Source organism: Hyla sarda, chromosome 6 (assembly GCF_029499605.1).
Source record: "Hyla sarda isolate aHylSar1 chromosome 6, aHylSar1.hap1, whole genome shotgun sequence".
NCBI classification, from domain to species: domain Eukaryota; kingdom Metazoa; phylum Chordata; class Amphibia; order Anura; family Hylidae; genus Hyla; species Hyla sarda.
This window is the reverse complement of record NC_079194.1, coordinates 108087043-108114951: the sequence shown is the minus strand read 5'-3', so window position 1 is coordinate 108114951 and position 27909 is coordinate 108087043. Positions and strand designations below refer to the sequence as shown.

The window sequence follows — 27909 nt, the reverse complement described above, 5'->3', positions numbered from 1 at the left end:
ACACGCTTCTAGCAACAGAGACCAGACTTGAAGTTCCTGTGCTTGAATTTAAATTCTGAAACCATGCCACCTTCCCCCGACTATTAAAGAGGTACTCCGGTGCTTAGACATCTTATCCTTTGGATAGGGGATAAGATGCCTGATCGTGGGAGTCCCGCCGCTGGGGATGCCCGTGATCTTGCACGCGGCACCCCGTTTGTAATCAGTCCCCGGAGCGTGTTTGCTCCGGGTCTGATTACCGGCGACTACGGGGCGGGCGGCGTGTGACGTCACGCCTCCGCCCCCGTGTGACGTGACGCTCCGCCCCTCAATGCAAGCCTACGGAAGGGGGCGTGATAGCTGTCATGCCCCCTCCCATAGACTTGCATTGAGGGGCGGAACGTGACATCACACGCCGCCCGCCCTGTAGTTGCCGGTAATCAGACCCGGAGCGAACACACAAGGGACTGATTACAAACGGGGTGCCGCGTGCATGATCATGGGCATCCCCAGCGGCGGGACTCCCGCGATCAGGCATCTTATCCCCTATCCTTTGGATAGGGGATAAGATGTCTAAGCACCGGAGTACCCCTTTAAAGCTAATTTGTAGTTCTGGTCTCTCTATATGGGGTACAGAGACCTTGTGGGCCCCCTCAGGCTCCACCCTTTTATTTACATCCTTTCACAGTAACCAGTTTATCTAGCGTATATAGATAACAAACATCTTAAACCTCAGAAACACAGTTGAGAGCAGAAGAGCAGCATGAAGGGTGTACAAGCCACTTTTTTTTTTTTACCCTCTGCCATATTAATGAGATTTTTGTGAACATTTATATGGAGAGCATCTTCCATTCTAGTGGAAAAGCAAATAACATTGCCATTGCTATGTTTTCCAGAATGGGGGCAGCAGGTGAATCTTCCGAGCTGCCACAAAGTGAGATAAGCAACCACAAAGTGTTGCATTTTTTATAATAATTTCATGGTTAAAACAAATCTTGACAATAGAATTTGTAGATTATGTTTTGTTCCAATTTAACAAAGTTGGCCGGTTGGCTGCCATCGCGCCTTGGCTAAAAGTGCAAAATTAACCCCATCATTTCATGGGCTCGTGCTACCTCTGATTATGCTCAGTGTTGCATAGTTGTCTCTGAATGAAATGGCTGCTTTGTATGCAAGGCAGCAGTATGAAGATATATAGAGGGCCCTGGGCTAAATACGGAAGATAATTACATTTGGAATTTTACAGAGTTTAAAGTCATTTGCAGCTTCAAATAGTCACTGAGAAATATCTGCAAAAACAGACTTAAACTTTCTGTTGTTGCTATCCCTCTGTGAAAAAAAGCATATATCTTTTTAATTACATAACATTTTAATTCCTATCTCAATTTGTCTTGTGTCATTTTGGCTCCTACATGAATCTGGGCCTTTCTTTTCTTACTTTCCTCCCACTGTACTCTTCATTAACCCAGTATGGCCTAATTTATTTCCCAGTATCGTAGTGTGAAGCGTAAATTATCGAGTCTTGCAGAAACAATTACAGGAGGAAGTTGGCTATGTGGTCATATAAATGGAAACCAACCACACACCAAGCAATTATGCACTTTTATTAAGATTTACAGCTGATATTTTAGAGTGGAAAGAATACATCAAACATCGTTTTCTTGAGCAGGTTTTAAGACTACTAGTAGTTTTTATTGTTGTTATAAATGGTCACTCCAATCATTTAATGTAATAAGAAAACAAAATAAATTGTTCATTTTATGAGACTTTATGGTCAAGCAAAAAAATTTTTTTATAAAGGGTTTGTGCCATCCAATGTTTTTAATTCATAATGTTTGTTTTGATTAAAAAAAAATCACATTTTCGTAATTTTGTAGTTTTTAATGGCAGCTGTTCCTACACATATATTATTTTAAAAAATATATTCTTAAGTCTCTTTATAACAAAGAAAAGTATATATGTAGCCAAATCCCATCACATATTCGTCAAGCAAGGAGCTGGTGGGAGTTGACTTCAGGGCTCCTTTTGGTAAAGGGGGTGAGATGATTTGGTAAAGAGCCTATTATAGTGTGTCCCCTTTTTGAGTTGCTTCTCTTAGGTTTTGAAACCCCATATTAAAGTTAGGTTGGAAAAAAAAGGTCTGCTATACAGTGTTCTTTTAAACCGACTCCTGTAAAAGATTGTTTAAAGGACCGTAAGGCTTAAAGTGCAATTCTTAATACAGCTCTCAAGGTATTTATGTAAAGGCCCCTAGAATATATGGTCAAATAATCACTAAAAGAAAACAAGATCATCAGAATGGGTTAAATTGTTATATTCCACAAAATGAAAATGTATTTCTTATCCACTGGACTGCTGGGGGCCCCCGCCGATCTCCTGAACAGGGCCCTGGCTCTCTCAGCTGTATGTAGGGGTAGACAGCATGGGCCAGCTACCATGCTATAAACTGTCTATTAGAGTGCTGGAGATACCCAAGTGCTGTATTCGTGTATCTCCTGCACTCCCATGAATATATAGGTTATATGGAATATATGAATTCAACCCTTCTGGACCCTTCAGATGCTTATTCTGTTGGTAGGCATCTTATTTTTGCCTGGATAACCCCTTTAACTATGGTCACCAATAAATATTATGTTGACATAGACTCCATTTTCTGAGTGCACATTTTGGCGAAAGGGGTTGACAAGCTATGTCAACTTTCTTACAGAAACAGCACCACAATGGACTTTGTCGAGTTTTGCTGCTCAACTTCATTTTAATTATATGGGGCTGAAATGTAGCCCATGAAGAAGAGTGGTGCCATTTCTACAAGAAAGGAGCCATGTTTTTCTAATTTGAGACCACTCCTTTAAGAGATTCAGTACAATGAAACAATGTATCGCTCACACATGACTCTACCCAAATTCCTAGCATATGTTCCCCTATGAGGTCTCCTGAACAGTGCATCGGTGATCTATATAGTTATGCCTTGCTAATGACTATAAGCAGGGAGAGCAGCTGCATTAAGGCAAGTGGTATACGATGACCTGAGGCATATTAATGTCTCATAATTTCCTCATGTATTGGTCATGCATTCTTTCCCTTAAATTAATTTTATGCAGAAATTGTTGTACAATGTAATAATGTATGCAATGGAATTATGATCAGGTATCAGTCCCCGGCTCCACACCATAGTAGTTGCAAAGGTCTATTATGGAGGCAATTCTGCATGCACAACTTCAATTAACTTTTCCTGCTGATGCCTTGCAAAAAATGTATTTCTGTCTGCTGTTTCAGATGCTCAGCAACATCAGAAATACGTGAAACATTAAACTGCTACTACATCCAAAATATGCTACAAATTTACAGTTTTTATGTAGAACTGACCACTTGCTCAGCAATATGGCATGTAACTATGTAGGTATAAGAATGATGGACTCTTTAAGGAATAATTATCTGACATTGCTTTTAGGTGCACAGTACTTGTCAATAGTTATTGGATTCCATTAAATTGTATACTAGGTGTATTTTTACAGTTTGTGACTTAAGTAAAGTTTTAGTAATACAAAAGTATTTTTTGTAAATATTTTTAGGGGATTATTCAAATGTTACTTTAGACTGTTCGTGTATGTGCGCACACCTACTTTTGGTCAGCTTTTTGCCATACAAAAAGTTTCAAAAATGCCATTTAGGTCCCTAAAATGGCCCAAAACTAGACTTTTTTTTTTACTATTTCATTCTATTAACGGTTCTATTGATCCCCCAGTTCCCAAAAATGTTTATTATACACCCATAATTATGGCCATAAAAATAAGTGTTGGGCCATTTTCTTGGCTGTTTATTTGCCAAAACATGTCCATAGTTGGCCTTCTTTTTTTAACCCAAAACACTTACCAAATAAAATACTTTTTGGTCTATAGCTTTTGGAACAACCCCAAAAACATCAGGAAACACATCCAGACATTTGGTGTTCTTTCATGGATACAAACATCCTGAAAGCAAAAAATTAAATAAAAATCTGACCGTTTTTGCTATAAATAAAATAGAAGACCATGAGAACCAGCTTCCTCCTGAGAGCGCCCGGACTGGATTTGGACTAATCCTGTTAGACAATAGATATGAAAGGAGGTGTCCAGCGCAGACTCGTAGATCAAAGGAACTTCTTTATTAGTAAAATTGCATAGTTGCCATGGGATACAACAGCAAAGGGTTCAAGTCATGTGACACGTTTCAGCCAGCAAGGCCTTAGTCATCATGTGTATGACTAAGGTCTTGCTGGCTGAAACGTGTCACACGACTTGAATTCTTTGCTGTTGTATCCCATGGCAACTATGCAATTTTACTAATAAAGAAGTTCCTTTGATCTACGAGTCTGAGCTGGACACCTCTATTCGTAGCTATAAATAAAAGAATGTATGGGCCTTAAAATGAAAAAAATATAATAAATAAATAAATAATGGCCACATAGACTAATAATAATGGTCTTGTCTTTGGCTTGGCCATGGTGATAATCAGTAAAGCCTAATAGGGTGATTGGTTCGAAATGCCAGTTTGCCCTTGTATATCAAATACTGGACAGTAGAATATTCAATTATTTCTGATCTAGAAATTTTCAGTGAGATTATCCTTTTGTCTTAAACTACCAATATTTTTTATATTCTTTTTTTTCTTCATGAAATTACAAAAACGTGAACTTTGGGCATTGCCTGTAGTGTCACATCAACAGAATATCTGATGTGAGCAGGCATTGATATTATGTAATTGAACAAGAGCAAACGGAGGCAGCATGTCTGAGACATTAGGTTGAGAATTATAAAAGTAATTTTGTGTGAGCAACGTTCAATCAACTCTGTGGAAAAGAATACAAATAAAATGGTTGCTGCAATGATTACATTCCCATATCTTGTTAAGGGCACATACTAATATGGTTTAAATTGAAGCTTCAGGTGATGAGGCACACTCTATATCATCCCCCAGCAAGATTAATTATGTGCATTTCAGGATAATTTCAATGTCTTCCCAGACCTTTCTAGAGAATCAAGTGCGGTGCATATAGAAATTGTTTATCAGCCATGCCATTATCGGCATGCTGACAGTTAGTCGTGGCTTCTGAATGCCGGATGGACTGTTTAGCTGGTCATTATACCTTCTATACCTTCAAGGCTCTACGTTCACCTTTGGTGTGAACTGAACATTAGAAAAAAGGCTAGATTTCTTAAATAGTATGTTCGTAGGTGCAACCAATTTTTGTTTATTGTACCATAGCATCTAAAATATAACCTGAAATGATAGTCTTCATTAACAAACCACTACCATTTTGTATTGTCCCCTGCTTTGTAGACCTATGTGTGTCCTTGGTTACAGACTACAAACAAGCTTTGTGTTTTAGCATTGTAAGGTATGCTTAGGGAATAGGTGTGTTGTACCTTGTCCTTATGGAAATTGTAAGGTATTTTTCTTTGCAGTAGGATAACTATTTTTTTTCATGCAGTTAGCAACAGGGCAGCGGGAAACTGCTACTCTCATATGCCAGGCTGGTAGGTTGGAGAGAGAGGAGCTATGATGGAAAGTCCTGTAGGAGAATGTAGGCAAGAGACACTGTGTTGGTGCCACCATTTTTGGGTTAAATTGTTGAGTCTAAGTTGGTTTTCCACTAGTAAGAAAGTTATTGAGCTGATGTGCTGCCGATTGAGCTTTAACGGCTGATGCTATGTGTGTAAAGGACCCCCCTGATGGCCTAAACCATAAGTAGGCTGTTATGTATATCCCAAGGCAGGAGTCTACTTAGAACAATAGACAACTCTATGAGGGAGGGGTTAATGGTGGATCTGACTGCAGGTGGGCCACAGGTGTAAGTTGTGGTGTATGGAAAGTGACCAGAGCAGGTGGAGGGAAGGCTCCCTGCTTGACTTGTTACAGGATGTGCAAGAAAGGCAGCTAAAATAAGAGTGTACCCAAAGCTGTACTGCAATTACCAGCATGCTCAACCACTGTAACTACGTGTTGTGTCTGAGGGAGATTCTTCAAGCATGTGTGAGTACTAAAACCAGCTAGTTTGTTGTTTCTTAAGCAAACTTTGACTTTAGGCAAGCTACAGTGAACTGTGTGGTTCATACTGTACCCTCTCTTCTTGCAGGGTCATCATTACCTAACCCCTGGCTTTTCATTGTGCCTGACATAGCACTTTGATCCTGGACTTATACAGTACCCCCTTTTAGTTGTCCACTAATTTAGTCAATGCAGCTGTATATACCCGATAATATAATATTTTTAATTGAGGCCATTTGTAAATAGGCATAATTTTTCTTTCATAGTTGCAACAAAAGATTGTAGATGGAGCTTGTTAAAAAGGACCTCAATATTACATTTCTGCATTTGTTACAGTGGTTTGCCAACATGACATTTATCACCTATGCTATAAATGTGAAGGGGCCCCAATGTATGGACCCCTACTGACCACTAGAACAAGTGTCCTCACCTCTCCCCTGCGCATAGCAGCAGTGAGAAATCTTTGGTTGTATATATGTCATAAATGGTTGTTTCAGGCAAGTTGAAGGGAAGCCACTGGGGACTGTCCTGAAAACTTGAAACCCCATTCAGAGCAACTACGATTGCTCTGAAACACAACCTCATTGCTATAAGTGATCCTGAGTATCGGGATCCCTATCCTGATTTGGGAAAACCAATTTAAATGTTTTTTTTTTTAGATGCAGGGACAGTCTGATAATAACATTGACGTCTGAAGGCAAAATACATTTCCAATAAGAAGTTTGTCTACAGCAGCGTTTCCTAATCAGGGTTTCTCCAGCTGTTGCAAAACGTGCATGCTGGGAGTCGTAGTTTTGCAAAAGTTTGGGCCACCCTGGTTGGGAAACACTGGTTTAAAGTATGGGTTCCTTTGCAAACTACAGACATTATCCTCTTTAGCATGGTAGGATTTTGTTCTTCCTTTATTTTCAAATATATTTCAGTTTACTTATTTTGATGTTGAAAATGTAGAATCATTTATGATTATTTTAAAGGTTAAATAAAATGCTTTATTCGCCCACATTTTTTTTTCATAAACAGCTTTCCAAAGACAAAGAACGGCTGCAAGCCATGATGACGCATTTACATGTGAAGTCAACAGAACCCAAAGCAAGCCCCCAACCTGTAAGTATCTTTCTTCTTAAACGATAGGGGGAAAGGCGGGTGAATTCACACTTCAGTGATGCCACTGTATTCCATGTTTGGGTACCAGTTAAACTTGTCTGGGACACTCCTAAATAAGACAACTTTGATCTCTGCTGAGAGCCTTATAAACGGGTGATAATCGCCCACATGATCATTCATAATAATGTTTATTCCCACTATTGTCCATTGTAAACATGCCCAGCCGTTAAATGACAAACAAGAAAGCTCTTGATTGTCATTGATTGCTTCTTTTATGGGGGCGTAAACATGAACTTTGATGGTAGCACATTACTTGTGTAAATAGGAGGTGTACTGCCAAGAATAATATAAAGTAGTTTGTAAGATCAATCGCATGATCAATCCTTGTATGAACTCTTCACAATGACCGGAATGTGAAAATCAAACTATCAAGCATCAATATCTTGTAATATCATAGATATCAGTGGATAGTACAGGCCACATTTATACTGGTATTAATAATTTATACTGGTATTAATAAGGTACTTTTTTCTCTCATTGACATAGACTGATGTCATCTGTGCACAAAATGACACCAAAGAAGTGAACTGTTGATGTTATGGCTGTTTTTACCCTGGATTCTCCATTACACCAGTTACCTCCATCAATGGTCCCCAACCAAGTACTCAAGTCCCACCAACATTCCAGTTTTTTTTTCAGTTACTACATATAGAACAGGGGGGGAAAAATCTAATCCTGGACTATTGGTGGGCCTTGAGGCCTGGGCTGGGGACCTCTGACCTACATAGACATTGCACAGATTGCATTATAAACCCCATTCACTGATTAACAATGGCGGCTCTCCCTATAGCCTGGTTACTTGCCACTTCCTAGATCTCCCATATACTTCATCGGAGAGAGGGCTGTAGGGACTCCTCTATTACAATCTGGGAGGAGTATGCAATCTATACTCACAAGGATTACCCTTTTTTCTGGATAGGAGAGAATCTCTAGTAACTATCAGGAATTTATGGAATATCCTGGATATGATAGAAATACCCCTTTAAATCATTGAGACTAATCCAATTACAAAATTGCGTGGTATTACAACTTGTTTCCATTTACTTTATTGGACCTGAGCTGCAACAGCACACAGATGACAGGTGTGGTGCTGTTTTTTGAAGACATTTGCTGTTTTTCTAATCCTATATAACCCCTTTAACTCTTTCCTTATGGTGGTATAGTAGTTTCTACATATTTTTCTATTATTTATTTTAGCATTTTGTGTTAAGTCTGTTTACATTTGCTTGGGACCTCCCAGTAAATTTTCTTTAAAACCTTTTTTTTTATTAGAATTTTTTTTTTATTTTTATTTTTTTTGGGGGGGGGGAAGGAAAAGTTAACATTATCTTCCCTACTTGCTACACACAGTGCTTCTTTATTACAAGAAAATAGGCATGCATATTTTGACTTAAAAATGAATAGCTTTCAAATTTATACACGGCAGGCTTTCTTTTGAGGAAAGTCTAATATTTCTCCACAGCACTTTTGTAACCATTTATTTAGAGTCCAAAGCGAACCTTTGACAGTTTGAACGTTGTTACAAGCGAACATAAAGCTCACTGATATGTAAACCGACAATAGACTGCCTGTGTGAGGTTTGCTTTTGTCAGATGCACAGATTTTGTGGATTAGTCTATGTAAATTTATGGTTGCACCACCCTTTGGAGGGTAGGGGGAAGAAAAATCACATTTGTATATGAAAAGTGTCTTCGCTTGCAGGCAATCAACTCCAAACCTTTTTTCTATGTTGAGAGTTCTTTTTTTTTCTTCCATTTTTCTAAGGGTGAGTAGAGTTCTGCATTGTTTGGGGGCTGTCGGCTAGATTTGTATGGTCTTTTGAGATTGCTGTGTAGAATATTTTATATACTAGTCTGATAAATTTCAATTATGAGAGGGTTGAGACAGATATAAAAAATAGAAATGGAAAGGGGATTTCTGTACAGCAGAATAACAGGGTTAGTAAAAATGTAATTCATGAGTTTAGATTGTGAGTTATTAGTTATTGGAGGTTGAGTACATTTTAGGCATAGTAACTTTTTGGCATAATATTTATTTTATTTTTTTTTTTTTTTTTTCTAAGTGATTAGGTACTTTACAGATTCCTTATCTCTGTATGGATATAAAGTCAAACCTAATATTCTTACAGGGGTTTTCCAGGACTTAGTGATTGATGGTCTATTCTTAGGATAAACCATCAATATGTGATCGCAGCGTGCCAATAACCAGCACTCCCATGATCAGATGTTCGGCAGAGCTATGACACCAAGATGTGCACAGTGAACAGAGCCCCAGCTCCATTTGTTGTCACGGTTTTGCTGGGATACTGCAGTTGAGCTAGTGAATATATTGAAGTGAATGCAGAGCTGCAGTTACCAAACATGACCACTTCACGATAAATAGAGCTGGGGCTTCCGTCTCAGTTCCTTAGTGTATATCATAGCTCTGTAGATCAGCTGATTGGTGGGAATCCAAATTATTGATGGCCTATCTCATGAATACAACACCTTTCCATATGACCCATCCTAATAGCCTAAACCATTGTACAGTTCCAATTTTACCCAACATGACCCATCCATGGACTGCATGGTTGGGCATTTATTCAAAATGTTTGGCAGGTATTACTATGTTTCTTCTGCAGGGAAATACAGAGATTGGTTAGCTACCACTTATTAAGCTGCACAAATGCTCAGCTAATAGATGGTTCATGTTTAATTTAATAAGCAGCTGTTTCCATGACTAAATCCCTATAAGGTGTATAAAGTAAAGGTTTGCTTTATTATCAAAAGCATAGTCACTATTGATTATATGTTGCTTTTCCCCATTTTTCCTAATAAACAGTTTTTTAGAGACTCCACTTTCTATTGCTCTTTTGTTTTTTCTCTCCTTCTACCTCTTTGAACTCCATTTTAGACCATCTCTAAATGTTGACTTGGGAAAAAGCAGTGTCTTTAAGTTGCAGCTCCAGTATTTCCTTCTACATTGGCCATATACTAAGCGCACCTGTTTCTCAGTTCTAGCTTTTGTCAGGAGAATGGGAAAGATCTGGTCTTGTATACACAATAGATTGGTTTAGTTTCTTCTATGCCAATTAGGTATTGTGTTGAGGCCATTGTTTTGTGCCCACACAAAGCAGTATGGGGATATTTGTTTAATGCTGATTTCCATATAAGGCCTATCATTTTTTAATTATTATTGTTTTCCAGTTTACACTGTTTCCCACTGTATGATGTCTCCATAAGGAAGCACTGATTCCAGTAGAGAATAAATCCATAATGCCACATGTGTATTCATAGATTCTTGCAGAATCATTTGGACAAAAGTTCTGCATGCCTCCTTATAAATTTGAAAGCAGAGATTAGTACAGTAAGGGCTTACAGCAGGTTGTGGTGACTGTTTTATGGAGTCCTACAACACTGATCTGTGTACACAGGCCCTAATGGTGAATAAAATTCCCATAGCTCTGTTTGTAAAAATTTACATCAAAATGAATAGTTTATAGGATGTTTCTGGTCTATAAAAACCCAGAAGTATATTATAATTAGAAGTATTGTCAACAACATTTTGTATATTGTATCTGGGGAATAATTGCTTTTTCAGTATTCCCAAACGTCACACAACTGTCATCCATGAAAGAGGCAATATAATTTTTTCTAATGGCTGAGCAGTAATTAAGTTTTTCCGACAGTGCACCAATTCAGACTTGACCTAAAACATTTAAAATAACATTTTCAAATCAAATGCTTGGTTAAATATTCCATTCTGTGTACTATATTTTTTACTCTAAGCGAAAAGCAACTACGTTTTTTTTTCTCCTTAAAAAAATAAATAAAAAATAAATATCTATATATAATATATAGAAATAAGCACAAGCAATTACATGCCCTGTAAAACTATGCTGGAACCTTGGTTAACTAATAACATAAAATTAAATAGTTGAATTATATGGTTTGGATTTGTTTATATATATATATTTTGTGCTGCTAGCAAAACCCTTATAACAAAAATATGAATAAATACTTCCATACATTTCAAGTAACTTATCTTTTTTATGGTTTCCTATTTTTCTTTTTTTCTGGTTATTTGTAATAATTTAAGGTGGAATAACATTTTTTTTAGCCCCCAACTAGTCATATAATGGAATAAATAAAAATATAATAGTTATGAATTTAAGTTATGAAATATAATAGTTTTAATTTCTAATTAGAAACTCTTCGCATCTAATAACAAGATATGGTAGAACTTTTTTTTTCCTAGTGGCCTCAAATGACAGGAGTTGTCCTTTTTTTAAATTGTCATCTCACTGCATATAACTGCCTATCTTTCCATGTTACAATCTCCAATCTTTAGTGATTAAAGCTCAGAATTTCAGTGCAATTAAATCATCAATTCTGACCCTAAGCAGACTGGCGCGGCTAATAGCAGAAATTTGTGCCCTGGAGCATGCAAGAGAACACCGGGCTGGCACATTTTGTTGGTAGGGTGGTGTATTTCGGATAATGCTACACCCCGTAAAAGGGTTAAAACTCATCTTTATTCAAGTAAAGATATAAGCACGTCCTCCTGATCTCTGGCTAGTCTTCTCCTGTAATACATTTAGGAAAAACAAAAAAGATACAATTATGTGTACTAAGCGGGACAGTTAATGGAAATCCATTTTGATTAGGGGTTTACATCACTGCCTGTTTATGAAAATTACTGATGACTGATGACATCATTTTAAAGAGATGTTGTAGCCAACAAGAATAGAGCGTAATATAGTCTTTAAATTGATGTATAATTCCCAAATTGAACACAGACTAAAAAAAATAAAAAATAAAAATAAAAAAAATGGGAGTCAATAAACTGTGTATATAAATATGGTAATTTTTAAACAAATGTAATACGTAGTTGTTGACTTTTTTTTTCTATGCCCATATTTTTTTGATGAAACACAAATAGCAATTAACCATATAGAGACTCCTGTGTAGTCATATTCACTAGTTGGCAGCTCAGTGGTTGGCACTGTTATCTTGCAGAACTGGGGTACAAAACTGGTCTATAGGAACATCAACAATTAGTTTTTTCATACTATGTTTGCATGGGTTTTCTCTAAATCCCCAAGTTGGTATTCTATAAAACTGTCCCAAGTATGTATATCCTATATAGAACATTTAGAGTATGAGCCACAAAGACTGATAAGTAGTAAGCTCACAAAATTATCAAAATGTTTTCAGTATCGCCCTACAAATATGTATATGTATGTGTATATATATATATATATATATATATATATATATATATATATATAATTATTATTTATTTAATTTTTCATTTTAGATTTTGTGGTAAAATGAGGGAGGTCATTTCAAAGTACAATTGGTGACTGAAAAAAAAAAAAAACCCTCACATGGGTCTCTTGGTGGAAAATAAAAAGCAGTATTGCTATATGAAGGCAAGGAGCAAAAAAAAATCTAAATGCAAAGATGAAAAGTTGTTGGGTCCTTAATGGTTTAAAGGGACAAAGGGGTGCTGGATTTCCCCCTCTGTGTGCAGTCTATGACAGACACCATAGAAAATAGGCTCCATCCACCAGCTCTGGGAGAAACAAAAATTATAGATACAGTCTGCAGAGCAGATATCTGTTAAAAAAATGCCAGATACAAGTTATATAATGACCAAAAATAGTGCTGCTTCTCATGTATACTCACTGCAGCTTATACTGAAAAGTCACCTAAAATGTTTTTTTGTTATTGTTTTTTACTACAGCAAGGGAATGACATATCAAAAATGATGTTCTTATAGCTGTTTTTATCTGAGGCATGCTTTATATGCAGCACATAACAGGTAGCCAAATAAAATGGCTTCATATGCACTTAATAAACAACTTATCTGATTCTGCCTTATGTGTTCTCTATAAAACAACAGGAAATTTTCGAACATAAAATCTGACTATATATATATATATATATATATATATATATATATATATATATATATATATATATATATACACACACACACATATATATATATATATATATATATATATATATATATATATATACAAAAAAAGTTACAAAATATATCCATGAAGTGCTTCAATAGCAATTGACAAGGTCAGCATTTCATAAAATTGTTGGTTAAACCTACAAATAGATGTGGGAGATTAAACGCCCTGCGCTCCCAGCTCCTGCTTTTTGTTCTCTCTTTCCTCACAGATTGCAGTCATGTTTAATTTGGAAACTGGGCTCCTTTGGCAAATTAGCAATTAGAACAATTTTGTGGGAATATGTATATGTGTCATTAGTTTTCCTGCAAATTAATAGTAGGAGCAGAGGTCAGGCAGACATTTTCCACTCGACTGCTGCTTTGCTGTTGAGATTTGGCACATTGTTTTGGAACAGCCTCAGCTGCAGTAAAGCCACAGTCTTCCTCCAGGATCTGTCTTTTAATTAGTTTACCTCATAGCTATTATTCCAAATATTGCTGCATCCCTCCTTTTAAAATAAGATTACTTTCGTGACCAAACATTCCAGCAACACCCTGCACCCGCTTCTCCCTGACTTTGGGGTCATTTGTATGCAGTGCTTAATCCTTGGGTCACCTCCATAAGCATTTCCTAATTAGAGTCCTTACAATACAATTTCATCTAGTAATTAGCCCAGATTGGCTGCTTACCCCATCTCGTGTTAGTGGCTGCCCAGCGGTAGGTGGGATTTGCTATGATTTTATCAAGTCACCCTCATTACATTGTTCCCCACCCCTTTCTGTACCTCTATTCTCTTTCTGAAATCCACCTATTTATTGTGATTGATAGGTGCTCCAGAGGCCAATGTTATTCAGTCGGCCAAATTGATCTGACAACTTTCTAAAAGTGTCATATAAACTAGTGGGGTAACATGAAGCTCCTGCTAAAAATGTCATGAACTTCCAGCCATGATGCGTCATTTATAGTTAAGGTCTCCTCATATAGGGAAAATGGGCCATCTGGGCCTGGGTTCAATCTTTAAAGGCTTCTCTGGGGGACAACTTTTTTTTTTATATATCTTCATGTGCACTACAAATTAAGCCTGCATATTCACCTCACCCATTCCCCTGCTACTGCCAATGTCAAGACTTCTGATCCCTGATGCAGTCCTCTTCTGATGATGTTTCGTGCCCACTCAACCATTCACTGGGCTAAGCTAGTAGTCTCTGTTGGCTCAAAATGCCAGGAAGAAAAGGATCACAGTGGCAGTGGAGGACATGACAGCGGTAGCAGTGGGGATTGGTGGAGGTAAGTATGCAGGATTTTTATATTTACTGCACAGGAAGCATATAACATAACTTTATTTTTCCTAGAAAAGACCCTTGAACCTATGCATGTCCTATGGTTAATTCCATGTCCCATTTCCAGGTGGGTTGCAGGGGTAGCAATGCCAAACCAACACTTGCAAACATAATATTTGACACTTGATGTCGTATGAATTTTTTTTACTCTGTATACATCTGCATCAGTATTCTCCATTTGGAGCTTATATAGATTGTGTTATATGTGACAAATGCTACATGCACCATTATTTTTCTGCTTTATAAGTGGTGTCTTTTGGGATCTGGTGGTATCCACCATATGATTTATCTTATGCCTCCTGTCATTATTTTATTTAAAAGCCATTTAAAATCTCATCAGGTAAGACTTTTCTAAACCCAGCCCCTGAAGTTCCACTCCCAGCACCCGCAGCATAAAGCTAATTTTACAAAGGCGAAGCCATGAAAAAATAGGCATTTCCCCTGCAGTGCCTGATATAGTATAACATGACAGCCATTTAAATTAATGGACATCTGTTTAATACATGAATTCCATAAGTCCAACAGAATGGGAGCTGCTAATATGGGTAACTCTGTAATCTGGCTCACAGTAGCGTAGCGTAGCGTAGCGTGGGTTGTCAGCACCCGGGGCAAGTAATTTGCGCCCCCTAACCCGTGGATTTTAGCACTTGAGTCTCTTCCTCTAGATTAGTTAAAGAAACCCTTACCCCCTAAGCACATGTATTGTTTGTTATGAAAATACTGATGTAATTAAAGTAAAATGCATCTAAATACAAGTTTATTTTCAAACACTTCATTGAGTGCGAACATGCATTACACATTCTCCACATTTTCAGCAGGTCTATGAATACAAATCTACAAATGTAGTAACCTAGCATGGGCCATGCTATTATGTGTCGTCTCACAACCATCGTAAACGGCAAAAAATATGAAGAACAAAAACTAAACATCAAAATGGAGCCATACCCTGGAGATAATCCAAGGCACATACTTTGGGTATTATAAGTAAGGGGGGCATTATATGTGCATTATATGGGCACATGACAGGGGGCCTCTGTCATGTGCCCCCACATATATTGCCCCCCTGACATGTGCCCCTCACATATAATGCCCCCTATCATGTGCCCCCACTTATAATGCCCCCCTGACATGTGACCCTGATTTATAATGTCCCCTGTCCTGTGCCCCTCACATATAATGCCCCATGTCCTGTGCCCCTCACATATAATGCTCCCCTGACATTTGCCCCTCACATATAAGGCCCCCTGAGTGGGCAGGACAGGGGGCATTATATGTGAAGGGCACATGTCAGGGGGGGGCATTATATGTGGGGGGCACAAGACATGGGGTATTATATATGAGGGGCACATGACAGGGGGGGTCCTGTCATGTTCCCCCACATATAATGCCCCCCTGACATGTGCCCCTTACTCATCATTTGCCCCTCTCACTTATAATTTGCTCCCCCCTCCCCTTTCTCACGCCCATCACCTTTCTCCCATGCTGCGGCTGCTCCATTCCTGCAGCCAGTGAGAGCCGCGGGGACGTGATCTCCGGGCGCCGGCGCGATGATGTGATGTCATCGTGCCGGCCTGCCGTGATTGGCTCTCACTGACTGCAGGAATGGAGCAGCTGCGGCATGTGATAGCAAGGTGACGGGCGTGAGAAAGGGGTGGTGGAGCGGGACAGCCGACAGCTCCTGGTCCACCATGCGATAGTTCAGGAAGAGGGGACACAATCTCGGGGGGGGGGTGGGGGGCAATTGCCCCGTTGCCTCCCCCTGGATCCGCCACTGCCTCCACAGTGGGCGGCGACCCGGCGGCTCGGATCGGATTCGCACAGCCAGCAATGCAGAGAGAGTGAGTGAGCCAGGCAGGGGCAGAGAGCTGCGAGTGCGAGCGCGCCCCTCCAGATGTTGCGCCCGGTGCGGCCGCACCCCCTGCACCCCCCACGCTACGCCTCTGCTGGCTCATAGAGGTTGACCATTCTCCAAAATGCTACATGCACCATTCCCAAATAAAGCAACTGAAAAGTGGTTGCCTTCATGAGACAACCACTTTAATTCCAGGGCGCTGTATATATAAAAAAAATGGAAACAAAGCAGGTAGCAGAGGTAGAATTTAGTGCCATAGTTTTTCCTGTGATCGTGAAAAATAAAGGTGTGGCTATGTACATGGACTGTGGTAAGGTATTCCACGATTTCTACACGGCGTATTACAGAATTTAAGGAGCTGGCTGTATACAGGTTTAAGCAAGTTATTAGCAAATAAAATTGTATTACTATAAAAACATTTTATGTTCCTTACTCTATATGCAACCTAAGACTGGGCTCTGCTTAATAATGATTCATTATAAGTTATCAATTACTTATTGCATGTTCCAGTAGTGTTTTTAGGGTCTTAAAAAATTGGAGAAGATCGGTGTGTCTATTCCCCAGTATATGCTATCTCTGGTTGATTTTCTCATTCCCTTTCATTTCTCTCCCACCCACACCACTGTGAAGGCTTCTCCTAACACCTACAGAGCTGACCCCTCACTTTTGTAGCTATTTTCATCTTAAATATCCGAATTAGAAATAAAAATATAACATTTCAAAGTGTTAGGGCACAGAGGGACTCTTTCTTTAGACTGCCGTGCAGCATCTTGGAAGCGTAATATTGCTTGGGCGTTGCGTTTGTGCTTTTTGGCCCAATGATACTCCTTGATCCAGAAGAGGGGCAAGTCTGTGATGTCCAGGGATGAGAAAATCTGTAACAGGAGGGTGATTGACTGTGTCAAAGGCAAGGGGTAGTTCTAAAGGAGGAATACAGAGTAATGGTGCGAGTCTTTGGTACTTAACAGATGATTAATGATTTTTGTTAAGGTTTTTTTCAGTAGAGTAATCGAGTCTGAAGCCAGGTTTTAAATGCTTAAGGAGATGGGTTAGAACTAGAATTAAAACTGGGGTTGTGGTAGGATGGAATGAAGTCTAATGCACAGGTGGTGCAGTGTGATTTAGACAGTAAGGTAGAAAGCTTTTCATGAGTGATTGACTACCTCCACAGCAGGATGCTCAGTGATCAGCTTAACATTATAGAAACCTTTAAACAAACAGATTGTCCAAAGTAAACAACCCCTTTTTAAGATGGCTACAAAGATAAAGAAAGTAATATGATTTATGAATAGAGATACATTTTAACACTGAAAAATTGTAACTTAACTCACTGAATTCTTACAGAGGATTAGAAGTTCACTTAAATTTATAAAAGAGTACAAAATAATATACGGTATAAACCACAGTAGGACACCACCCCAAAATGCGTCCAGACTAAATGAAAGTATACCAAGTGCACGTGCGTCTTTGTTCGGCTTGTTGAAAATCAACATCTGTATCCTATTTAACATGAAAAAAAAAAAAAAAAAACACATTTCCATAATAAACTGTTAAAAGGCTGCATTACTTGTCTGTTCTCTGGGGATTATCATTAAATCACAGCTCGTATCACACAGAGGACTGGCTTGTAATATGAGTTGAGGTATATTGATAAACTCTAAAGGTCACGTATGGGGAAGAGCTGCAGTTCAAATTTGTTTGGGTAGAATTCCTTTTAAATTAGACTATTTTTTTTCAAATATAGAAGGAAATGAAGAAGCCCTATCTTTTCTTGATGTAATAGGTAGGGGACCCCTCCCCTTCTTCATTATGATAGACCTGTGTCCTTTACTAAATTGATTTTGAAATTATTCTCTGATAAGGTACCTTTCCTTGGAATCAATTAATGAAACACCAAGGTTCTCGTGATTAATCCCATATATCGTACCTTTCCTTAACATGACTTCATATTTTTGGCACCAGTTATACTATTCCATCGTTAGACTGGCAAATTATGTTTAATGGCAGTAATACAGTTATGTGCGTTTTTTTTTCTAGATTGGACTTATAACTAATTTATTGTAAAAGAAGAAATAAAAGCCTGACATAGTAATAAGACTGACTGATTGCTGAATTTAACATGGTCCTGAATGTGGGGTTTGATTTATATGGTCTGGATAGGCCTCAACAATAGGTTTGACTGTACCAAAAAAATAAAATAAAATGAAATGAACTTTGTTAAACTAATATTAGAGTTCTGCTTAATGTAAAGTGCAGCTCCAAATGTATATGTGCCAGCTCAGGATTTCAATCTCAGAGCCACTTGCTATTTACAAAGGCAGAGTTTACACATTTCCTCTGAAAACTAAACATTGGGTTGACGTTTTATTAAATCAACAAATGAAAGTGTATATTTAAATTTCATGTGGGGCACAAAACATTGTATGTATAACCTATATACGGTGGCAGTTTGTTTAAAGTTTGCCCCATAGTTAACATGGTGTAGTCATGCTTTAAATTTCTGAGTGTCACAATGATCTATTGGTGGATTGCAACTTACTTGTGTGGCTTGTAAATCTCTCTAGCTAAATGGTAAATGTGTTGCTGGTAGTAATGCTTTCTGGAAGGCATTTCAAATTTGGTTACTGAATTTGTCTATATTAGACCGTAATGTACATGGGGATAAAAATAACAAGACCCCTCTTCACCTAGTGACGGAACATACTGTTTAAACTCTAAAGACTTTAAGAGAGAGTGCATGATGTATTGCCCCCACACCTTCCAACTCCAACCACCTTTTGTAGGAACAGTGATCCACACCTACTCGCTACTTCGTAAAAGGGGAGCCTTGCATTGGTGCAAGTTCCACTCCAGTTTAGATCTGTATTGAATAATTGGTTTATTCACTAGTTCATTATTTTATACTGTTATGTATTTACAGCTGAACCTGGTGTCCAGTGCCACACTTTCAAAGACTGCATCAGAACCTTCCCCACAAAGCTTACCTCATACACCCACCACCCCAACGACACCACTCACTCCTCTAACCCAGGGACCATCTGTTATCACTACCACCAGCATCCACAATGTGGGACCCATACGGAGGCGGTACTCTGACAAATACAACGTCCCCATCTCTTCTGGTGAGTTGACCTTTTCTTACTGACCCTATATAGAGCATATTCATGCCATTTGGAAAAGTCTTGGCATAGTACTCAAGCAGTGAGTAGTTTAACAGTTTCAACAGGACTACATCCACCTGCATTTATTTCATTATGTTCATAACCACAATGTGTATAATTTTATTTTAGACATTGCACAGAACCAAGAATTTTACAAAAATGCAGAAGTTAGGCCACCCTTCACGTACGCATCCTTAATCAGGCAGGTAAGTGATGGTATCATTGGGTCTATTCATTGTGGCTGTGAAAAAAACATTATATTGCATGAAAAAGGTCTAGCTAACTAACTAGGGTACTGAAAGCATTTAATTTTCAAGTGTTAGATTTAGTCTTGTCTTCTACATTTTACTGTAGCCATGTGCATGAAAGCAGGAAAGACTAGTTACTGGCTAATGGCTGACACACGGATAATGTGCATGTAGAAAATCACCAATTAGGCTCCAGATAATAGTAAAACTTAGCTTTTACTTCAAAGAGATAAAATGACAGTACAAAATTAATGAAAAAAGCACAACACCGTGCTAGATAGGAGGGGGAACGGATACAGGTGAGTGCCTATACTATCAAAACCCTACTTATAAAAGGGGAGCTCCTAACTCTGTGTGGATGGGGAGTGGGGGAATCTAAGAGATACAGAAAATGTATATACATATACACAATAAGTGGCAAGCCTCTCTTGGTTTGCCACTTATTGTGTATATGTATATACATTTTCTGTATCACTTTGATTCCACCACTCCCCATCCAGACTTAGAGTTAGGAGCTCCCCTTTTATAGGTAGGGTTTTGTTAATATATAGGCACTCACCTGTATCCGTTCCCCCCTCCTATATAGCACTGTGTTGTGCTTTTTTCATAATTTTTGTACTGTCATTTTATCTCTTTGAAGTAAAAGTTAAGTTTTACTATTATCTGGAGCCTAATTGGTGATTTCCTACATGTACTTTGTGAACATTTATTAGTCACCAAGGGACACATTATCAAAAGTGTACCCTGTATCACTTTACAGTTAGTCTTACACGGTTAATGTGGTCAAGGTCATAATGGATTCCCTGTTTACATCACCCATAATTTAAGATGCATAGATTACAGTATATTTACTGAAATCACCATGGGCTTCTCATGCTCAGTGGGCCTTGGCATATGCCCAGTTGCTACTAAAGCAATGAACTTGGTTCTTGTCTTATGTTTGGGGACTATTTTATGCCCCTACGTGACAACCATTGACCAGTTTCTGTATTTATTTTGAATTTTGGTAGATGCCTTGTTATACTATGGTATATTTTACATTAATAAAAGAAGCCTCATAGGGGTACAAAAATGCAATTGTTCCACTACCCCAGTCTTCCCCAACCTGCCCTAACAGCTGTTGGTCTTTATTTTTAGTTTGGCAACAACTGGAAAGCCACAGTTTGAAAACACTGCTCTAGCCCATAGTTTCATCTCAAAAAGCAACCTTTATTTGAGATGGATAACTGTGACCTGACTGTTCATTAGCTGTAGTATGGGACACATTTAGCACGAACCACTGTTTTTTTTTTTTTTTTTTTTTTTTTGCCATATATTGTACTAGTATTGGAAATCATCTGAGAATCCCAGAGAAGGTAGATTTGAACCTCTAGCATCTTCATCAAAGCTTGGCCTTTGGTCTGATTTCTACATTTCAGTCATTATTATTATCATTGAATTTCTATTGATGTCAAGTTTTATTTGACTCCTGGAGGCCATGTGAACAGTGTGAACCTCCTGGCTTCTGTATTCCGTCTTGAGATTAGAAATTATACTTATAATACATTTCTTATAATTTAAAGCAGTGGTCTTAAACTGTGTCCCTCCGGATGTTGCAAAACTTCAACTCCAAGCATGCCCGGACAGCCGTTGGCTGTCCGGGCATGCTGGGAGTGGAAGTTTTGCAACATCCGGATGGCCACAGTTTGAGACCACCGATCTAAAGTTATCATCACTATGTTCTGCTCTTTGATCCTGTTTTAAAATTTCCAAAGTATTCCCACCCTACATGTTTATTGAAACCTATGTGCAAAACTCTGGTATTTGCGTGAACCCGAAAACCTTTTTTTTTTTTTTTTGCCACAAGAGTTTTGAAAACAGCAATATCTAACGTAATTGCTTTTGATTAAGTATTACAATGCAATGTGATTATTAGAAAATTCATTTCACACAACAGTGAAAATGAGGCTGTTTAAAGATGGCAAGTCAATTATCACAAACTACCGTAATCTCTGATCCCTAGAATTAATCGGAGCTCTAAATAATTACTGAGCTGTAATCAGCTGCTGAAATGTTTTGCATTTTTCTTTGATCCTGCTTTGTGAATGACTGATAAATTAATATTTCTACCAGGAAACAGAAATAAAAACTCAAAACAATTAGATAATTCCATTTTGAATGTTGTCATTGAACTGTTAAATAGAGGTATTAATCTCAGATCGTGTTGTGAAGTCTGGCTTATATTTTTTTCTTTCCTTCTTGTGCCAAATTATGTATTTTTGGAACATCTGGATTGGATTTATATAGGTCTATGTTTTGCCAGATTGGAGATATATATGAATATTATTTTTTTTTTTTGTTAAAATAATTTTTTTTCATCCCTTAAAATTGCTAATTTGGCGCGTGTGTATGTGTATATATATATATATATATATATATATATATATATATATATATATATGATGTGTTTGTGTATACTATTAATTTATTTTTGTTGATTTTTATTTAACTTTATTTAGGCAATTCTTGAATCTCCAGAGAAGCAACTAACACTAAATGAAATCTACAACTGGTTCACACGAATGTTTGCTTATTTCCGACGTAATGCAGCAACGTGGAAGGTAAGGATCAGCTTGTTTAAAAACTTAAGGGAGTGTAGAATTTATGAAAGGGTCTAAGGGGGAGATTTATCAAAACTTGTCCAGAGGAAAAGTTGCTGAGTTGCCCATAACAACCAATCAGATTGCTTCTTTAATTTTTCAGAGGCTTTTTCAAAAAATGAAAGAAGCAATCTGATTGGTTGCTATGGGCAACTCAGCAATTTTTCCCCTGGACAGGTTTTGATAAATCTCCCCCTGTGTCCTTTTGGTCCACAGCATATAACAAACTAGGAGGGGTTTCGCTATAATCAATCATTATGATAAGTGTAGCAGTAAAAACCTACAGTATAGATCATGTGTTTTATAGGGATATACATTGTTAAATATTTTATGTATAAGAGGCAAGAGAGTATTTCTACTTATATGTATTTTCTGACAAGTCATCATGGTCAAACCAGGGGATGGCCTTGGTTACTGTCTATGGACCCAAACCATTTGGTAGAATAAAAAAAGACAGTAGTGCTGTCACGTATGGGCAGGTAAGGAGTGCACACTAATCTCACCCGCTCCCCTCCTTACGTGCCTGCCCTAAACGACAGGTCAGTAACCACAAAGACAGTCCCTTCCTGTATACGTGAGGGATGTAATTGTCATAATAATAAACTACAATGACACTGACTAGGTCCGGGGACAGTGGGATAACAGACAGACTAACAAAATACATATACACTGTCACACAGTAGTCCAGAGTCAACTAACCGTGTCAAAGCCAGGAGAAGTACCAAGTCGCTAAAACCAGAGAGAAGTCGAGATGAAAGTCAAAGATGCCGGAAAATACAGGAGAAACAGGGAATACTAGCTACTGGAGCAAAAAGACTCTATCACAGTTGCTGACTGAGAGCCAACTGCCAGGTTAAATAGGCAACTCACAGGTGCTCTCATCAAGCAGTCAGCTGACCAGCTAGACAGCTAGGTGTAACCTGGCAACAAAAGCAAACAAAAAACCTGTCAGAACCTTTTAACCCTATAGATTCTGACAGGTGCTGATCTATGCACCACGGCGTTTTGGCCCATAGCTCTTAGATATCCTTACCGCCATTGAGTTCAGAAGACCTGTGTTGGTTGTGCATCCTACATTCAACATGTATCCATGTATATGGCCTCGTAAAAATATTATCTTTTGTCATCCACATAACTTGTAATTGCCCAACATACAAGTGCACAATGCTTTGCCTTAAGCTATGTTTTTTAAAAAGCCTTGCTTTAAACTTAGCTTATGTCTTGGTGATTCACCCTACAACTCATATTACTTCAAAAAACTTGCGGAGTCCTACTCTTTCTGTAAGGCCATTTATCTCAATGACTTGTTAGAAAATAGGTAAAAGTCAAAGCACTCTTGCTGTATAAGTTCTTTTCTACTAGTCATAAATATGTTTCTTATCACAGTTTGCTACTCCAGAGATAGTCATACACCTTTTTTGAATTTTGTTTTTCTAAGGATTTATTGGGAGATCATTTTGCATTTAATTTGTCCAATAAAAAAAAAAAAAAAACATAAACAGAATTGTGGTCCCTAGTTTGAATGTTCCTTTCCTTATGTTCAACCCTTCGAAACCATTCCTTTCATGTTGTATGACATGAAAAGGCCTTTCTAAATTTATAGCTATTAGAAGTGTATACCTTACAAAATAAAGTTAGAAAAACTCTTGTTCCACATGCTATTGTCCACTGGGCATATGCTGACCTTCCAAGTGTTCTGCTGAATTGTCGATAATTCAACCCCTATTTTATTTTATTGACATGAATGACACCTCCCATGTCTCCAGCAGGAAAATGGTGCATGTGCAGTGTTTTTAACTCTTTTGTGGGCAGAGAAGTCATCATTGTCTGTACATGCTCTGGTCCTCTGGTTCAAGGGTAACCAGCTTTCTCATTGATGGGGACTGGCAATTGCATAGGACAATGTTGATCCCTTGTCTAAAAAGGAAAAACATATTACACATGCGCACATCTTCCCTGTCATTAAGTGGAACAGGGCTTATTTGGCTAAATTCAGTAAGACACTGGGGACTAATTGTTATAAAGTATGTAGCAGTATGGGGGATTAGTACCTGGAATGTTCATTTTAAAATCCAACAATAGCTGCCCTTTAAACTATATACAAACACTAAATTCTACTATATAATAAAAATATAAATATTTGTAGAACTTCAACAAGCCAGTGACATGGCTCAGGTACTGTCCACCCACAACAAGGCACCAGGTAACTGATTGGTTGCACGTTCATAAATAACATTTTATGCTATAGTTCAGTTATAAATTCTGTGGGAATGGTGAGAAGCATGTAGGTGATCATAACCTTCCACACAAAGCCAAAAGCTTATATTATCAACTGTTGCTTACAGGTGTTCTTCTAGGGTAGGCCATTAAAGGGGTTGTCCCAACTCACAAAGTTTCCCCCCTTTCCATGAGATAGGGCACAGCAGTTCCAACTGCATAGACCCCCACAATCTTAGAACAGGAGTGTGGCTGAGCTGCAGTGTAGAATAATTAAGGGACCATAGCACCCTCCTCTGTTGGTTGGGGGAGGGTTGGACCTTTACCAGTCAAACCTTGCTAAGGTTTTGTTGTGTTCTGGGAAACACATTTAAGTTTTAAATTGGTAAGTAAAGAATTGGGTTGCCACTGTTTATTACCATTAGTAAGACATTTTAAGGAAACAATATATGTTGAAAGAGCTAAGAAATATGGTGAGCCTTATCTGGAAATTGTAATAAATTGTCCAAAGACTTATTTACACAATTCGTCCAGATCTAAATACCGTAGACTTAAAATTCTGAATGGCTACACATTTATAAGCTTTTAAAGTTTAGCAACAAATATATGATTTCTAAAAGGAACAACACCACCATTAATGGAACCTTTCTTATTAGGGGCCACGATATGGCTTTTTATATGAACTTTTCTAACCCCAATAAGAAAATGTTTGTGACTGTATATAAAAATACTTCTGGTGGTGAATCCAAAGTTCACTTATTTACCAGTACCTCTTGCTGTATGATCCTAGTGATAATGTGACAGGTAAAACTAGGAAACATTTACAGTATTTGCCAATCTATAGTTTAATCTTATCAGTATAAAAAGACTGCTGGGGTTTGGTTCATAAAGAAGGGGTCTGAGGATGCTTCCACCAGAAGATGTTTTACTCATTTCTAAGAGGGTATGGAGAGAAGCTGCTTATGGCCTCTTACAAGGAGGATACCTGTTGAATTAGTGATGCTTCCAGGTTTGAAGGCTGTCTTTAAAAATAAATACAAAAAGTGAATAAAAATGATGATATTTGTTGACAATAAGCACTCACCTATAAATGTTTTTTCTCCTGTCCCTGCTGCAGAATGCAGTGCGCCATAATCTTAGTCTACACAAGTGTTTTGTGCGAGTAGAAAACGTAAAAGGGGCAGTATGGACAGTGGATGAAATAGAATTCCAAAAAAGGAGGCCACAAAAGATCAGTGGGTACGTCCACCATCCTTTGAAATTCTTAGTGTAGTGTGTTATGGTATCTGAGGTTTTATTTGGTGACGGAACTACTGAGGTGCACTCAAAATGTTTCACCTTTCTCAGAGGGAAGCACTATACATCATCCCTGCCATTTGTATACCCACTGAACCCCTGTCCTGTTTGCTTTGGTGTATGCTGCATCATCACTTGGTACTTTTAAGTGCCAGTGCCTATTAACACTCACAATCATTTGCTTATGCATTATTATGTTTTTTCCTTTCCCTTCTGTTTATTGTGCTGCCTCTTCATTCCTACTTCTTTCGCTTCATGTTCCTCTGCATCTTTTTTGCTTTATTTTCTACGTATTCCCCCCTTTTTTTCCCTACTTTGTTCTTGTTGCCACGGCTTTGGTCCCAGGGTGCCATTCGCACCAATCTCTCTCTCCATAAGTGCTTTATCAGAGTAGAGGATGAGTATGGGTCCGTTTGGACTGTTGATGATGAAGAGTTTAAACGTGGCCGCCATATTCAGAGAGGCCGTCCTCGAAAATACTGCCCTGATGAACACTTTGACGAGCTTGTTGCACAGTAAGAGCTTTCACTTGCTTGATTTTGTTTTTTGTTTTGTTTGCTTTTTTTGTTTTGTTTAATTTTGCCCTGCTTTCCCTAGCTGCTTCCCTCTGCATGTTTGTATTGCCAACATTTTCATCCAGCTACCCTAACCGTCAAAGAACTTTGTACAGTGCCCTCAAAATATGAGTCTACACCTTGTACTGTATTTTCCATGTTGTGATGTGTATCTGCCTGTATACATAGTACAGGCAGATAATATATGGGCTCTAAAGAATTAAAACAATTTGACCTGAAAATAATTGCAGGGAAACCAGTCATCCCAATCAAGTTATGTGGCTTTGTTCATACTACATTCGGGCTGTACAGTCGAGGTATATGTCTAATATGCCCTAGACCTATACCAAGAGAGTGTCCTTTTGGCGTACTGTATGATGCTGTAAAATAATACAGCTGAATGCTGCATCAATTGGATCAGTGTCAACTGCTTGAATGTCCATGTCAGATGTATTAAGCTGTTCAACCTTACAGCTGAATATGTCTGGATATACATTGCACATAGATTTAGCAGGACTGTGCAGATGTGTATGCCAAATATTAATCCTGAACATGGTGTGAACCTAATTTTGCCTCTACGATGTCAAGGTTATATTAAATTTAACAGCTGTCCAATTTGGGTTCAGCCTTTACTGGCTTCTAAATTATGTGTGACTATTTGTTTATATGTTTATTTCTAGCAAGTTTGTTCTAGATTTGTAAGTTAAATGCTATACATGTATAGAAGAACATTATCTGTTCAGTATTTTCTTATCTTGACAGAACATAACATTATTTTGTTACGGTGAATCTGCTAGAAATGTGCACTTCTGTCACACAAAACGGAGTGCACCCCTGCTGTGTCTTTCAATATGAGATTATTGTAGAGCGCAGCGGTAGGTTCCTCTTTCTGGATGCAGGAAGTTACCTGTTTAAAAAACAATGAATTCTTCTCAACTTAAAACCAATACTTGCTGTTAAAACTGTTCTGTCAGGTTATGGAAACTTTACTCCTATTTTGGAATGCTGACAATTCTATGTTGGCGTAGACACCATATTCAGCATGGTGACATACCTGCATGTGATCAGCTTTACATGGATGTCTAGGGGGGATGTTACACCGCCATTATATTATGTATGATATTTTTAAAGCTATGATAAAACTATAGTACTATACTGTCTATGTAACATGACATTAAAGGGGTATTCCAGGAAAAAACTTTTTTTTATATATCAACTGGTTCCAGAAAGTTAAACAGATTTGTAAATTACTTCTATTAAAAAATCTTAATCCTTTCAGTACTTATGAGCTTCTGAAGTTAAGATTGTTCTTTTCTGTCTAAGTAATCTCTGATGACACGTGTCTCGGGAAACGCCCAGTTTAGAAGCAAATTCCCATAGCAAACCTCTTCAAAAATGGGCGTTTCCCGAGACACGTGTCATCAGAGATTACTTAGACAGAAAAGAACAACCTAAACTTCAGAAGCTCATAAGTACTGAAAG

At 38.1% G+C, this 27909-nt stretch overlaps 1 protein-coding gene and 1 long non-coding RNA gene across 13 annotated transcripts in view; one reads left to right on the top strand and one right to left on the bottom strand.

Moving 5' to 3' along the window:
• Window positions 1-23193, bottom strand: part of LOC130275939 (uncharacterized) — a 65047-nt gene extending 41854 nt beyond the window's left edge. Inside the window, exon 1 of the long non-coding RNA XR_008844963.1 lies at window positions 23060-23193. This is a non-coding gene — a long non-coding RNA (uncharacterized LOC130275939). The remainder of the gene's footprint in view (window positions 1-23059) is intronic.
• Window positions 1-27909, top strand: part of FOXP1 (forkhead box P1) — an 837055-nt gene that overhangs the window by 792365 nt on the left and 16781 nt on the right. For all 12 annotated transcript variants that reach the window (XM_056524614.1, XM_056524620.1, XM_056524621.1 and 9 more), the window contains 5 exons: window positions 7027-7110; window positions 19233-19434; window positions 19603-19679; window positions 22220-22321; window positions 25695-25816. In XM_056524614.1, coding sequence (XP_056380589.1) covers window positions 7027-7110; window positions 19233-19434; window positions 19603-19679; window positions 22220-22321; window positions 25695-25816 — 587 coding nt within the window. The remainder of the gene's footprint in view (window positions 1-7026; window positions 7111-19232; window positions 19435-19602; window positions 19680-22219; window positions 22322-25694; window positions 25817-27909) is intronic.